Source organism: Humulus lupulus, chromosome 8 (assembly GCF_963169125.1).
Source record: "Humulus lupulus chromosome 8, drHumLupu1.1, whole genome shotgun sequence".
In the NCBI taxonomy this organism is placed as follows: domain Eukaryota; kingdom Viridiplantae; phylum Streptophyta; class Magnoliopsida; order Rosales; family Cannabaceae; genus Humulus; species Humulus lupulus.
In genome coordinates, this window is record NC_084800.1 from 61802550 (window position 1) to 61818595 (window position 16046).

The 16046-nt window shown below is 31.7% G+C and overlaps 3 protein-coding genes across 4 annotated transcripts; 1 reads left to right on the top strand and 2 right to left on the bottom strand.

Moving 5' to 3' along the window:
- Window positions 1-2906: 2906 nt before the first annotated feature.
- LOC133795492 (protein FAR1-RELATED SEQUENCE 5-like) lies at window positions 2907-5707 on the top strand. The gene is made up of 4 exons (XM_062232940.1): window positions 2907-3726; window positions 4051-4686; window positions 4965-5110; window positions 5234-5707. The coding sequence occupies exons 1-4, from the start codon at window positions 2907-2909 to the stop codon at window positions 5705-5707; spliced, it is 2076 nt and encodes a 691-aa protein (XP_062088924.1).
- A 1688-nt stretch (window positions 5708-7395) lies between these two features.
- Window positions 7396-10771, bottom strand: LOC133795493 (uncharacterized). The gene is made up of 5 exons (XM_062232942.1): window positions 10757-10771; window positions 10034-10485; window positions 9838-9952; window positions 7843-8327; window positions 7396-7605 (listed from the first exon to the last, which is right to left on the bottom strand). The coding sequence occupies exons 1-5, from the start codon at window positions 10769-10771 to the stop codon at window positions 7425-7427; spliced, it is 1248 nt and encodes a 415-aa protein (XP_062088926.1). The 3' UTR covers window positions 7396-7424.
- Window positions 10696-15724, bottom strand: LOC133797484 (uncharacterized). Of its 2 annotated transcripts, XM_062235397.1 has the most exons (6): window positions 12475-15724; window positions 11932-12315; window positions 11651-11728; window positions 11333-11395; window positions 11052-11126; window positions 10696-10906 (listed from the first exon to the last, which is right to left on the bottom strand). In XM_062235397.1, the coding sequence occupies exons 1-6, from the start codon at window positions 12766-12768 to the stop codon at window positions 10802-10804; spliced, it is 999 nt and encodes a 332-aa protein (XP_062091381.1). In that variant the 5' UTR covers window positions 12769-15724; the 3' UTR covers window positions 10696-10801. The 2 variants fall into 2 exon arrangements, with proteins under 2 accessions (XP_062091381.1, XP_062091382.1); XM_062235398.1 differs by lacking the exon at window positions 11052-11126.
- Between the last annotated feature and the right edge of the window lie 322 nt (window positions 15725-16046).

A 16046-nucleotide genomic window follows, 5' to 3' on the forward strand; every position in this document is an offset into this window, starting at 1 on the left:
TTAAATAATAAGACATGCAAATTACATGAGTGATTAAAAAAGTTTATTAAAAATTAACGTGTAGTATACTAAATTAATTTTTATTAATAAACTATATGGTAACTTATTATACTATATGACAACTCATTAGTTTCTGAAATAAGCTTGAAAGTTACCAAAATGCTCAAATAATAAGATACCATAATATAACCTAAAAATAATTTATTGATATATTAAGATGTCTACAAATGAGTTTTGGAGGTAACCAAAAGGTGATGAAATAGTATGATCTAGAAATAAAACTTTCAATAAAAAATGTGACTAATTGGTAACTTACACCATTATAAGTAACCAAAATGTTACTTTTGAAGACCCAGAAAAACAGGAAATTCGGGATTTCGGAAATATTTGCAATTGAGGTATATTATTTTTAGAATCAAGTATTTTTTGATGATATGGTAAGGTATTTTTGTAAATAATATTTTGTAGGTGACTCTTGTAATTATTTTATGTTATATATAATTGTAAATATCCCTAGAAAGAAAGAATAAAGAAATAATTAAAATTGAAGAAAATAAGAAAAAAATGAAATTTTTGAGATCTATAGCCCAGTAAGAACCTGCCCAAAAGATCCCAATCCATCTCCTGCGGCCCATCTCTACAATTGAAAATAGTGAGTCTTTTATTGTTTAACCTTACTGTTCAACTTTATTTTTTGAGAATTTATAGCAAATGGCCCAAATTAATTGCATTTGAAGCCCAATGTCCCTATTTTTAAAATGGTAGAAAAATGGCCTTTTTAGATGATTAATTTACTAAATTAACCCTAGTGTATCATTTATATCATCATTCTCAGCAAGAACACGTGAAAGATGAGAGTGATACAACCAAAAAAAATTCTCAGCAAAACAAAAAAAGAGACAACGAGAAGGAGAGGGAGAAGTCGATTTACAGCATTTATTCCTCCATTTTTTCCGGTAAAGAAGAATTTTGGTTATCTTTCACTTGTTTCATATTGCCATCTCCATCTTTCCAGCATTTTCCATTTTCTTCTCCATCTTTCCAGCATTTTCCATTTTCTTTTCAGTGTTTTGAAACAAAAATGTAAGTATATTTGCTTTCTTTAGGCCATCATCCAATATTTCGAATCATTCTTCCATTTTCCCACAAATCTAGAGGTATTTCTCTTCCTTTTCATTATTTTTTGTTTTTCTTTCTGATTAGTATACTCATTTTCCTGTGTAAATGGGTTAGAGACTATTTGCAATATTATACTGAATTGCTTAATGACATTCATGAGATATTATATTGAATTGCTTATTCTCATTCATGCGATATTACAAAAATTGAAATGAACAATTATTTTTCTTCAATATATTCTTTGTACGGTTCAGGAACATTTCTGTTTTAGGTGGCCATCAATCTAACATTGATTGATTTTGTCTCTGGTATTGTTTCTGTGAAACCATTGTGGCCTAGAACTAAATGCATTTTCAGAATTGTATATTTTTAATTTATCTCTACACATGTTGTATGTAGACAATAAGTGATAGCATACAACCCATTATGGATAGCAATTTTGATGAGGTTCAACAAATTTGGTTTTAACTTTGTATTATTGTTATAGCCAAAGACTTAGATGTGTTTGCAATGAACCCTCCAAGGAGAGTTTAAAAGAAGTTCTTATAGCTCTTCAAGCATTTAGTTTGCATCTCAAAGCTAAATGAATAAGGCTTTAATTTATGTGCAATTTTAATATTTTGTCATTTGGAGTTACTATTTAGGATTCTTATAATTTTCTCTTGGAATCTGTATTGAGATATACTAATGAATGATTTCTGATTATTTTTTTTGTTCCCTCTGCATCTATGTCAGCATATAAATTTTATATCCTAGCATCTAATATAAATGGACTGATTTCTTGTGCCACCATTAGCTTTTTTGTTATTATTATTAATTTTAAAAGTTTTATGTGTTAAATATTAATGGGGTCTTCATTACAAATTGGCAATTTAAGTCACTTGGCTTGAAGTCTTTTGCACTCCCAGCTGTCCATTTTTTACTGATTTGCTTCTAAATACAAGACTATTAATTTTGCCTCACAATTGTTTATGATTATATTTTAATGATTTCCTTGGAAGGGTTTATTTATTTTTGAGAATCTTTGCTTTGCTTATATGGTTTATTTCTGAGTTCATAAAGTGCAAAAATACATGGTGGTGTTCTAAATGCTAGAGTGGTCAAATAGTTTTTTGAAGCAAATATAATGAGACATGCCAATTTGAGTTTCTTTTCCACAACTCAACTCTTCCATCAATGAAAGTCTCTTTTAAGTTGGTTTTGTCATCATATATTTGATCAAAATTCTGAATTAAATAGGCTATTTAACCATTGGAAGGTGCCCATGAAGTTTAGTTGCAATATAAATTATTAAATGTGCTTGTTGAAATGTATTAAATGGGTTTGTTGAAATGTATTTGATTGATATATCTGTTTTGTGTGGTGTCATATACCACACTTGGTTTGCCAATATTATTCCAAATTTTTTCTCCTTTTTATGTTGTATATGGTTTCATAATTTTGGTATATTTATTTTAATATCTTATGTTATTTTACTTTCTAGCATGTGTAATAATGTTGTGGTATACTAAGTTGTGTTTTCTAATCTTCCTTCTTTCTTATAATTTTTTTTTTCAGTTATGGGAAAGGTTCCTATTACAATATTGTATGATGGACATTGGAATTACAACAAAAAATTCGTGGGTTATAGGTTGACAGCTATGTTGCTTAACGACAATGCCACATTTTGAGATGCTTTACAACTATTGTATAAAGAGTTGCCTCTAAAGTTGGATTGTCATCGCCACTACATTAGGATTTTTGTTGATATGAACCTTGGAGAGAATGGAAATAATATTTTAGAGGTTATGGGTGATAGTGGTATGAGTTGGTACCTACATATGGAAAAATCTGATAAAGAAATGAAATACCCACTCATTGTAAGTTTTGAGGAGCGTCCAATGGTTGAACTAATTCAAAAGTCCATTGAGAATAGTCGTTTGTTGTTGGAGTCTGTTACTGATCACTCCTCTATAATGGATTCAGATTTATCTTCAAAGTTTGGCACAAACTTTGAAGTAGGTTCATCGTCAAATTCTCATGGTGGGAGCAGTGGTAGTTCAACTGTTCTAAGTACCAACACGAACAATTCTCCAACTTCAGAAAACGTAGACTCTATATTTGTAGATCCCATTGGATTGGAAGATCTGAAAGTCAAATACTTCTTTGAAAATAAAGAAAAGTTGAAGACTGCATTAGGGTTGATCTCAATTAAGAAATTTTTTGAATTTGTGACTATTAAGTCTAACCAAACTAGATTGGTTGTCAGATGTGTAGTTCCAAATTGTGAATGGTACATGAGGGCTTCAAAGTATGGAAATGGAGATTTTTGGATGGTAAGGAAGTATGTCAAGGATCATACTTGTCCAATTGATGTTGCGTTAAATGATCATCGTCAAGCTACTAGCAAATTAGTGAGTGATTGTGTAACTAACTTGCTAAGAGATGATGCAACAACATGTCCTAAAAAGATAGTAGCTCATATGTTGAGAGATTATGGGGTCCATATTAGTTACTTCAAAGCTCGTATGGCAAAGGAAAAAGCATTGGAGGCATTACAAGGATCTGCTGATGAGTCATATGCTCTATTGCCATCATATCTCCATGCTCTAAAGTCTTCTAATCCTGGTATGTGATTGTTTGGTTTGTAATTTTTTGTTTTGTTTTTGTGTATGTCTTTATTGTGTAGTTTTTTTTTATTGATATATCTATATATTTTTCTTTAATAAAATATGTTTATGATGTACTCAGCACATATTTCAATAAATAACACATATTTCTATGTAGTTTTTTTGTTATTTATTGTTTATCATGTTTAGTATATCAGTTTTTGTCATCAGTATATATATTTTTTCACCTATAGTATATGTGTTTCCTGTATTGAGTGGGAAAAACAAGCCATCTTTTTATATAAATTGTGTTTATGATTTGTACAATCATTTCCATTTGTAGGCTCAGTGGTTGATTATCAAACTGATGATGAAGGCAGATTCTTGTATATGTTCATGGCATTTGGAGCTTCCCTTGAAGGATGGAAGTATTGTAGGCCAGTCATATCAGTTGACGGAACATTTTTAACAGCTAAATTTGTAGGAACATTGTTCATGGCATGTGCCATGGATGCCAATAATCATATATTCCCAATAGGTTTTGGCATCGGAGATTCTGAGAATGATTCTTCTTGGACTTGGTTTTTCCAAAGATTAAGAGGTGCATTAGGATCTCGAGATAATCTGGTTATTGTTTCAGACAGACACATGAGTATTGAGAATGCAATATCTACTGTGTATCCAGATGCAGAACATGTCTTATGCACCTATCATTTGTTGAACAACCTAAAATCTGCATTGAAGTTCAAGGGCCATGATGTGCTATTTGAGAATTGTTCAAGAGCTTATTTGAAGATTGACTTTGAGTTTTATATGCGCCAAATGGAGTCAATCAAACCAAGAATTCGTGAATATCTTCTTCAAGTTGGATACGAGAAATGGGCTAGATCATATTCTACTAGAAGAAGATACACCATTATGACCTCAAATATATCTGAAAGCTTAAATTCTGTTTGGAAAGAAGCTAGAGACTTTCCTGGTATATGTTTGATTCAGATTTTTTTTTTCTGGTTTTCATTTTTTTTTTGTTATCTATTGTTTGGTATATTCATTTTCTATTATGGTATATTGTATTTTGTAACTGGTATATTGAGAAATATACAAGATGCAGCAAAAAGTGTTGCTTATTTTATTTGTTAAACTAGAAAAAAAAATTATAAAGTTTATGGTATATGATTTCCAGTAGCATGTATATGTATGTAATATATATATATATTGTTTTTACATATTGATCTAATGTTGTTTCTTAACTATCAGTTGTAGCTTTATTGGAAAATTTAAGGCAAAAGGTTCAAAATTGGTTTGATACACGTCGTTTGGAAGCAGCAAGCACATTTACAAGGTTGTCAAAATGGGCAGAAGACCAGCTTGTTGAGCAAAATCGTCTAGGTAGAACTATGAATGTCAGTCAACTTTAGCTATATCTTTTATTTACCTATGTGTATATTTTTTTACCAATGACAGTATATATATATAGTACCCTTAGTGCACATGTTTCAATATTGATTAATGTTTTTCATACTCAGGTATACTCTGTTGGTCATCAAATTTACCAAGTTGTTGATGGTAACTTAGAATTTGTTGTTGAAATTCTAAAGCGCAGTTGCACTTGTCGCAAGTGGGACTTAGATGAAATCCCTTGCTCGCATGCATGTGCTGCCATAAGAAAAGCAAACTTGTGCCATTATACTTATGTCTCTGACTTTTACATGAAGGATGTTTTTGTGAGCACATATAATGGAATAATCCATCCAGTGGGAAGTCAAAAGTTTTGGGATATTCCTGATATTGTCAAAGATCATGTTGTGCTGCCACCCATTGTAAGGAGAAGAGCTGGCAGACCAAAAAAGAAGAGGATTCCTTCAGCTGGTGAAAAAAGGAGGCAAATCAAGTGTGGTAGGTGCAATGAAAATGGACACAATCGTAAAAGATGTAGAAATGCTATTCATGTGAAGATGAAATCTATGAAGAGGCTGAAATCTTGTGTTCATCCTCATTAAACATTCACTTTAGTTTACTATTTGTTGGATTTGGAACATCAGGATGTTTTCCACTAATAATTTGGCTACATTCAATTGGTTGTAGGTCATGTTAGAAATATGAGTGTGTTCAATTAATTGATGACATTTATCTTTGAAAGTGTTATATCTCAATTAGATTTGATGTTTCAAATACATTATGGTATCTTCTGTAATCAAATTTAAAATGGTATATAAGTTTAAAAGTATATTTGTTATTTGAATTATGGTATATGACAGTGGCTATTGCTTATGGTTTATTAAAAAAAAATAGGGTACATGTATTATTATTTATTGTAGTATATCACAACACCTGTTGCTTTTGATTACATATAAAAAAAATTATGGTATATAAGTTTATCATAACGGTATATATGTTATTTGTGTTACAGTATATCAGATATAGAAATATCTGAAGAGATTTTGTTTTTTTTGTACATAATTTCATTAGCATGGTCTATCTTCTATTTGTATTACGGTATATGTATTTTGTATGTATAACTTGCAATCGAAAAAAATCTGGTATGGCACATAAGTTTACAAGATCGGTATATCTATTGGTTGCTTTACAGTATACCACTGTTATTGTTTTCTTACAATACCTCTATATATATATGTATGTTGTGGTGTAGGAGTTTATTAAAATAGTATATCTATAGTGAACACAAGTATATTAATTTAGGCTAATTTTAATTAGCTATGTTATATAGAGAGAAAAAAAATGGTATATTTATTTGTGGTATATAAGTTTAAAAGTGTAGTATTTCTGATATTTTTATAATGGTATATCACTGCCTCTATTACATATTAATTGTTTGTTTTATTGTATATTAGAATTAAAATTACATTATGTTAAAATAAAAGTTCAGAAAGGAAACTTGTTTCTGGCAACTTCCAATAATAATAACACTATTATTTATTTCTTAAAGTATATCACTTTGTATATATATATATATATATTGTGGTATATGAGTTTAATATTATAGTATATTTGTTTTGAAAACTGGTATATTAGTTGAGGTTAATTTTATTTAGCTATAAAAATAAAAATATGGTATATATATTTGGGGTATATAAGTTTAAAAGTATGGTATATATGTTTTTTGTATAACGGTATATCATTGTTTCTATTGCTTCTCGTAAATTAAAAAAATTAGCTTATGTCAAATATAAGTTAAATAATTTCATTCGTATATAGTTTTAAAATGATTATAAGAATGTTTTTTTCTATGGTATATTAGAACTTATGAATGGTAATTTCTTTATGTTATGGAGAAACATTTTTTTTAACTATGATTTTATTTGTATGGTATATATGTTATTTGACTTGTAGTATACCATATTAATTAATTTTGTTAAAAATAAAAAGTAAAAACTTTTGGCATACATGTTTAATAGTGACAGTATATCATAATTATCAATAGCTTGTCTTTGCATATATTATAGTATATAAGTTTACAACTTTGGTATATCTTTGGTTTGTCTAATGGTATATAAGTTTACAACTTTAGTATATCTGTGGTTTGTCTATATTTGTTGTGTTATACGAGTTTATTAAAAATAGTATATCTATAGTGAACACCAGTATGTTAGTATAATTGAATAACATCTTTTAACTAAGATATCTTTTAATTACATATGAATATCCAACTTTTTGTACAGAAATATTAAAAAAAAAAGTTGTTCGTATGTGGTAAGTTTACAAAACCATTTCTGTATCGCTATCAGTATTTCTCCTCTGTTTTTCCTTTCCCCAAGCATAAAGCTCCATAGCTAACTTTTCACGAAAGAATCGCATTTTTTGGTTTGTGATATCTTTTAAACTATTGTTCGACATCAAAGCTTCAGCTCTCTTGATGACAAACATTCCACAATCAAATCTGCATTAGACAAAAGACACAAAAAAAGTCATATTTTTTTCTAAAAAAACAAGATATAACAGATGACAAAGCATATATACAACAAACAAAAGTGATATACCAGAGCTTTTGTACTAGAGACAAACATCCCCATCATTTTAACAAAGCTAAAATGTAAAGATATATACTAAAAAGTCTGGCATACATCCAATAAGATTCATTTTTATTCAAAGTTTGCAAAAAAATATTTAAACTTACCCATTTTGTTGAACTTCCAAGTCTTCCACAAATTCCATATCAAAATCTCCTTCTTCAATATTTTTCATTTCCTTGTAAAAATTTATAGATTGTAGAAGCATGGGTATCATCATTGAGTATGCAGTTACAACTGTCATGACATTCTTCTTGTGCCCTTTCCCAGCCATGCTATCATATATTTTAATCTTTTTGCTCTTCAAGACGATTTCAACAAGCACCCAATGGTACATATCGCGTATGTAAACAGGGTTGTAGATAAAGTCCACATTAATCCATGGTGTAGGAATTCTCATTTTCTTCCCATTTGCACAATTCAGTAGGTAAGCATAAGGCTTTTTTTCCCAAGAGAACTGTTCGCTTGGATTGTTGATATATGTCTCCCAAGCTTTGTTGATGTAGCGATCACATATGGCATCCATTGTTGTGCACCTTGTGTTATTATGTCTAAATTTTTTACGCAAATAATAGAACACAACATCCATATGCTGAAAGAACAATAAGTTAATATTATTAAATGCATCTATTAAGATAGAAGCATGGAAGAAAACATGACAAATATACCATTCTTCAAAAAACATATACAAGAAAATAAAAAGGAGCAAGACAAATATATCATTCATCAAAAGACATAAATAAAAAAGAGCACAAGTAAAATATACTATCTTTCAAAATGCATATACTAGAAAATAAAAAGATCACAAGACAAATATACCATCCTTCAAAATTCATATACTAGAAAATACATATACCATTACTCAAAATATATATACCATTATTCAAAATGCATATACCAGAAAATAAAAATAGCACTAGAAAAATATACCATCCTTCAAAATTCATATACTAGAAAATAAAAAAAGAGAATTAAGATAAATATATCATTATTGAAAATACATATACCAGCAAATAAAAAGATCACAAGACAAATATACCATCCTTCAAAATTCATATACTAGAAAATACATATACCATTACTCAAAATATATATACCATTATTCAAAATGCATATACCAGAAAATAAAAATAGCACAAGAAAACTATACCATCCTTCAAAATTCATATACTAGAAAATAAAAAAAGAGAATAAGATAAATATATCATTATTGAAAATACATATACCAAAAAATACAAAAGAGCAAGACAAATATACCATTATTCAAAGTACACATACCAGAAAACAAAAAAGAGCACAAGACAAATATACTATTATTCAAAATACATATACCAGCAAATAAAAAGATCACAAGACAAATATACCATCCTTCGAAATTCATATACTAGAAAATACATATACCATTACTCAAAATATATATACCATTATTCAAAATGCATATACCAGAAAATAAAAATAGCACAAGAAAAATATACCATCCTTCAAAATTCATATACTAGAAAATAAAAAAAGAGAATAAGATAAATATATCATTATTGAAAATACATATACCAAAAAATACAAAAGAGCAAGACAAATATACCATTATTCAAAGTACACATACCATAAAACAAAAAAGAGCACAAGACAAATATACTATTATTCAAAATACATATACCAGCAAATAAAAAGATCACAAGACAAATATATCATCCTTCAAAATTCGTATACTAGAAAATACATATACCATTACTCAAAATATATATACCATTATTCAAAATGCATATACCAGAAAATAAAAATAGCACAAGAAAAATATACCATCCTTCAAAATTCATATACTAGAAAATAAAAAAAGAGAATAAGATAAATATATCATTATTGAAAATACATATACCAAAAAATACAAAAGAGCAAGACAAATATACCATTATTCAAAGTACATATACCAGAAAACAAAAAAGAGCACAAGACAAATATACTATTATTCAAAATACATATACCAGCAAATAAAATAAATAAACTAATGCAACAGCAATAACAAATACTCCAGTCCAAAGGATAAGTTTTGCAAATAAAAATATACATTATATGAGGCAAAACACAGAAGAAAAGAAACTTACATAATCACTGATACATTTTATCGGCGACCATATATCATAGAACCACATTTTGTGCTTCACAACATCTTCCACAAAGTTAAATGGTGGATCAATCGCTTCCTTTTCTACATATGTCCTATAAAAGAACAGATAAAATGATCATTATATGTAATTAAATTTTTAATATTTCTTAAATTAAAATAGTGAATAATTTTACCCTTTTCGTTCATCGAAACCTTCTTCTAGCCACTTTGCAAAATCCTTACATAATGTTAGTGCTGGTGGTTTGTCGATCTCATCTGTAAATGGGTGATTTATTATGTTTTGTTCATCTTCTAAAGTTGAGGCTTGCTGAAATGGCGAGGCTTGTTTCAGTGGTGGAGCTGCTTGAAGTGGGTAGACAAGCAATGGAACTTGTTGAAATGGTGAGATTTCTTCAAGTTGTTGGACTGCTTGAAGTGGGGAGACAAGCAATGGAGCTTCCAAATGTGATATCCCTAAATCAAAAGAAGGTTGAGAGTGTTTTGGTGTTGTGGGAGTGTCTGGCTTTACTCTCTTTATACGTGTACTCTCTCCTTCAGCTGACCCAAACTTCGTAGTGTATGGTGACTTTTGAGCAATTCCAGGTTTTATTGTCCTTTTTCCAAGCTCCTTGGGTTCTTCAAAAACCTATAGCAATAAAAGAAAATCAATATACATATTTTCATATTAGCTAGTATATCATTTGATATACCATTCTTATATTTACATCATAAAAATATCATGTATATATATATATATATTGATAGCTTAAGACATTAGAATATTTTAATAATCATCATATTTCATATATTATAAATATGAAATGAAGTTTATAGATTTACATAATGTTATAAAAAGTCTAGTGCAGCTACTGAAGTTAAACAACAAATGATCTGAAGTTTTTTTGAAATTAAACAACAATATATATTGACATAAAGTTAAACAACAGATATTATTAAATTATTCAATAATTAGTCTTCCTCTTCCTCTTCTTCTTCAAGGGACCTGCCTTTTTTTCTTCTACTTTCTTTTTTCTTGTGTACACTCCTTGCTTCTTTTCTTTTCTTTTCTGCAAAATTAACAAAAAGAAAAAAAAACTTATTTTTGCACTAATATAATAGAGAGATAGGTATTAATATTGCAAAGGCAAAATTAAATATATCATTAAAATATTTCAACAACCAAATAATTATATAATATATACTGATCTATACCAGAATTTGAAATTGTGTTTCTATATTTTCTTGCTCTTGTTGATGTTCTTTTTCTACAATTGCAGCTGATTGTTCCTAAATAACAATTGATAAGTTTAAATATTATTAAAAAAAATAATGCATATATATAAATATATATACCACAGGCTATAATAGATATACAAGAGGAAAAACAAATATATCAAAACAAATATAAATATAAATTTATGCATATATATATATATAACCAAAAACAAATGAGAAACGATAGACAAATTACCAAATAATTGTATAACATATACCTCAATTTCAACTTGTTGTTCAATATTTTCTTGTTCTTTTCCTTCAACAGTTGTTGCTTGTTCCTAGAAACAATAGTAAAATTTAGTATTGTAGAAGAAAGTATATAAATATATATATCATAGGCTACAATTGATATAAGAGCAAAAAAGATAATTAAACTAAATGAAAATAAATATGCCCCATTAAAAAGGTATATATCACATATACCTTAACTGAAATTTTCCCTTCAAACACTTTTGTTTGTTATAAAAGTAAGTATAATATCAAATTATATATATATGTATATATATATCAAAGGCAAACTATGAACTAATTACCTCAATTTCAACTTCAATTTGTACTTCAGCAGGTTCTTGTTGCAGTGGTGATGGGCTGGTCATTATTGGTGATTCATCCTACAAAATGATTTTCATTTTTAGTATTTTAGAAGAAAATTTACATTAGTATATAAACACATATACCTTAACCCAAACTAGATATACCTAAGGTAAAAACACATATACTAAAAACACAATTATAAATATCTGTCAAAGATTAAAAAAAACTTTAAATATTCTATATTGCATGTTAGATATATATATATATATACTTCATATACCTCCATTGGTTCTTCTTGATCATATGTTTGTGCCTCTGCTGTTCTCCTTGCTGATGACACAATTGTATTGCCTTTGTTTTTTTCCAAGTTGTCTTCAAAAAATTTCTTGTGGATGGCACAAATGATCCTCTTCATGTCATTTATTTCAGATTCCAAGTGATCATTTTGTCTCAAAATATTCTCATTTTGTTTGAGAAGCTTCTCATTTTGTCTGAGAAGCTTCTCATTTTGCTTGAGAAGCTCACTGATGTCGAAATTGTACTCAGCTTTAGAAGATTGTCCAGCTTCCTCTTGAATTTCCTCATTGAATTCAGCATCCCTGAATTCAACCATGTAGCTTTTCCTCATCTCTTCATCAGTTGGTATCATTTGAAATAAAGAAACCTGAAAATGACAAATTATATTTCAATTAGTCACAACACAGTAGACCGAACTATATACCAAAGTTGAAGTTTTATATACCAAAATAGAAATATCATAATCTACTAAATATACACATATTTATTTGAAACATCATAAGAGTTTTAAGTTTGGATTACTTACATTGGGAGCCTGAAACACCTTGGTGGAAATGTTCTCAAAATTCGATTGCTCAGGTTGCTCAGTAGAAGACCAATTTTCTATTCTAGGGATTTGGTCTCCTATTTTGTTTGCATAGATATGGGTATTTCCTATGATCTCAAATGCAAAAATTTGTAAGGCAATTGCACATCCATCAACAGGATAATTCCCCCCATCACTCGTCCTATGTGGTGCCTTTTTGAGCCCTTTAAAGGTGAGATCAAATGATACTCTCCCCCAATGATAATCATCAAAAACAAAATAATTATCCACCATATCTATGTGTTTTTTTTTCAATAACTTTTGTTGGTTGGCTGCCAAGAAGAAAATTTTCTACTAAATGTAACCTAGCAAGCTTCAACAACAAATCCTCATCACATCCATCATATTTTATAAAAGTCTCTTCTAATTGTTTTTTTGTGACCGATTTATTTTCAGGAAATAAGTTTGTCCAAATAGAACCCCACTTAAATGTCATGCTTTCTATAGAAGGATCTATTTTTGTTTTCAATCCCATGATAATACTAAACTCTTTCAAACCAAAACTAAATACATGGTCATTCACCATGTATTTTAATTCATCATGTTGACGCCGTTTTTCGTCAACAGATAAAAGAAGAGCACAAAAACAATGAATGACAATGACCAAACGAAACAAACAAATCAAACACACGATTTTTTACGTGGTTCAGCAGTTAAATCTGCCTAGTCCACGAGTCTCTGTTATTAATCTAAAGATTATCTCTGAAAAATTCTTTAGTATGAATTCTCCAGAGTTTTCTCTCAAGGATCAGAATTTCGGTCCTTTACAATGGTGCATGGCTTCTTTATTTATAGAGAAGGATGCAGAATACTATCCCACATATTTTGGGTAGTTACTCTTTTGTGAATAAAAATAAATGGCTTTAAATGCCTATAATCAGATAAAAAAGGAAACGTCCCTGAAGACCAGGAAACGCATAACTGATTAAATAATATCCCACGATTCTTGGGGATTTACATTAATAAATGAGGATTACATCTCATGTTTATAATACTTGTTGATATTCAAAGCGGCGATCGCGTATCTCTAAGGCTCTTGCCTCCCAAGTTTCCCATCATTGCCCGAGCCAGTGACATCTCCCGAGCTAACGTGGCTTTCGAGATAGTACATCGAGCTCAAGACCCCTGCTCCGAAGTTGTTCCTGAAGATAAGGGTGCTCTCAGAGCTACCTTTCGAGATCGAGATCATTTCGAGGTCACGATACTCGAGGTCATGTATCGTACTTTGCAGGCTCGATTTACAACCCTAGAGCATGCCCTAACCCTCACGAGACCATTTATTTCGAACTCAGCTTTCGAGGTCATATTTACTATAGCTCGAAATCTGGGTATAACATCTTGCCCCCTCAAAAGTATTTGTTCGAATCCTAAGAGAAGGAAACTTTTGAACTACTTCCTCTGGGAGACCGTACCGTCACACTCTTGAAAATGGACACGCGTCAGCCGGGTATTGCTCACTTTAGGCACTTGAGTACCTTGGAAACATGCCCACGATCGTCCGTCTGACAACTTTTCGGCGCCTTCTTGTCATTGATCCCCATCCATTCGATCTAGTGAGGATTTCATTCGACACTCCTGATTAATTTCATCTTTCCACCTATATATACAAGACCCCCCCTCTTCATCTTCTTCTTCACGTTTGTTCATCGTAAGCAAGAAAAGAAAAACAACCAGAAAACCAGACTCTCCTAAGAAGCTTCTGTCATGCGCATGTTTTCTCGACCCAAGAAACAAAGAAATCCTGGTCTGTTCGAGTCAGTGAGTTCTTTCTTGCAACCTCTTCTTCAGTCGACGATTTCTCTGCAATCACCATCACTGTGTAAGTATGCCATTTCTGTTGTTTTTTTTTTATACTGTTTTTGCTGTGTATACTAGTTTACGTTCTTAGCATAATAAGATAGGGGGTTTCGTTTCGATAGGCTTTCAAGTTTCCTAGACTTCCCCTGCTGGATTTCGTATCACTGGTTTATATCCAGTTTTAACGTTTGAGCAAAGTTTCAATTTTCTGGGTTTTGAAAATTTTAGGCCATGTTTATTGTCTAATAAGTTTTCGGGTAAAAACCCTTGTCCTTGAAAAATGCACGAAAACCGAGAATGCCCTTCCTGGCTAACCGCCAACTTTCTTTCCCTTGAATTTCGGGATTTTCAAAAAATCTTCCACGCTCCTTTTCTCTCCCGTGGAACACACGCTCTGACTCTTTAGTAAGGGTCTCAATATTTAATTTCTTGTTCCTAAATCCCCGAGCTCATACCATCGAGCTCGTGATTCTTGCATGCATGGCCCTCACCATTTTTTCTTTCTCATTAGATGTCACAGAATCTGGAAAGACGGTGGGGGTCATTGCGAGCCATCCCTTACGAGTCTAAATCTCCGAGCCCAGAATCACTGTTCGTCCGGAATCAGCGTCGGATACAAGAATACAAGCTTGCGCGCGAGCAAGAGGACACTCGAGCCCATTATCGCCGTCAGATAGACGAGGTCATTGAAAAGAAGAGAAGAGTTCTTCGGGAGGCCATCTATCTGGAGCCCAACCCAGGACCTAGGCTAATTCCCCTCGACCCTGCGTTAAAAGTCACGGTTGCATATCATCCAGGGGAACTCCAATTTTCTTTAATGGCGGAACCTTCGTCCTCGCAGCCTCAGAGAGAGATGTTCGAAGCCGAGCTCTACCAGAGCTCGGTTACCACCACCGACCAAATAACTGACATTTTGGCCCTCCATGGCCTTAGTTCGTTGGACACCCTGAAGTGTTGAGCTCCGGCTAGTCATGAATGGAGCTGTTTCGCCCCTGGGGGCCGCGACATCAGTGTGAAATATTCGGCCTGGAGCCAGGAACATATAAGGGCAGGAGCTCTGCTGCCCTTGAAGTCCTTTTTCAGAGACTTCACTGATTTCGTTGGGTTGGCTCCATTCCAACTCAACACCAATTCATACAGGGTGCTGTCTGCCCTGAGGTCCTTGTTCCACGAGCTGAGGTGGGAAGGACCTTCACCTCAAGAGATCTTATATCTCTTTTGTTTGAAAAGTAACCCCTCCCGAGCTCGGGGAGGAGATGGTTTTTATTATCTTTCGAGCTACCCCAAAGAGATGAAGATTTTTGAAGATCTTCCAAACCACCCTCCTGACTCCAAAAAGGCTTTTTTCTGGACAGACGGTTTGTCCCTGTCTCGACATCGATCGTTCAGGCGGATTCGTAAGTACTCTTGTTACTTTTATTATTATTATTTTTTAGCTCGGAATTTTAGCCCTTAAGACCGTACTTAGCTGAAATGTGTTTCGCTTTTCAGCTAATTTTAAGCGTCCCTCCCCCACCAAGGCAATGGGGGAGCACAGAGAGGTCTTGCTCCGACTTCCTTATGGCAGGAGGTCTCTTTCGTATCTTCTTCAAGAGGGCAAGCTCCGAGCCTGTGGGTTGTTGGGAGAAGGCCAGTCAACCTCTGACTGGTCTAATAAAAAATACGAACGTTGGGAGGAGGCGCCCCTGCCTACAGGCGCCCTTCCTCCGAGGAGA

Excerpts from the sequence above, each read along its gene's own strand:
- LOC133795492 (XM_062232940.1), top strand. The coding sequence starts at position 2,907 with ATGGGTGATAGTGGTATGAGTTGGTACCTACATATGGAAAAATCTGAT. Across the intron at positions 3,727-4,050 it reads TCTAAAGTCTTCTAATCCTG|GCTCAGTGGTTGATTATCAA; the intron begins GTATGTGATTGT and ends TTCCATTTGTAG. Across the intron at positions 5,111-5,233 it reads GTCTAGGTAGAACTATGAAT|GTATACTCTGTTGGTCATCA; the intron begins GTCAGTCAACTT and ends TTTCATACTCAG.
- LOC133795493 (XM_062232942.1), bottom strand. Across the intron at positions 9,953-10,033 it reads GGTTTCGATGAACGAAAAGG|GACATATGTAGAAAAGGAAG; the intron begins GTAAAATTATTC and ends GTTCTTTTATAG. Across the intron at positions 7,606-7,842 it reads TTGGAAGTTCAACAAAATGG|ATTTGATTGTGGAATGTTTG; the intron begins GTAAGTTTAAAT and ends TGTCTAATGCAG.
- LOC133797484 (XM_062235397.1), bottom strand. The coding sequence starts at position 12,768 with ATGGTGGATAATTATTTTGTTTTTGATGATTATCATTGGGGGAGAGTA. Across the intron at positions 11,396-11,650 it reads AAATTGAAGTTGAAATTGAG|GAACAAGCAACAACTGTTGA; the intron begins GTAATTAGTTCA and ends TATTGTTTCTAG. Across the intron at positions 10,907-11,051 it reads AAACACAATTTCAAATTCTG|AAAAGAAAAGAAAAGAAGCA; the intron begins GTATAGATCAGT and ends TTAATTTTGCAG.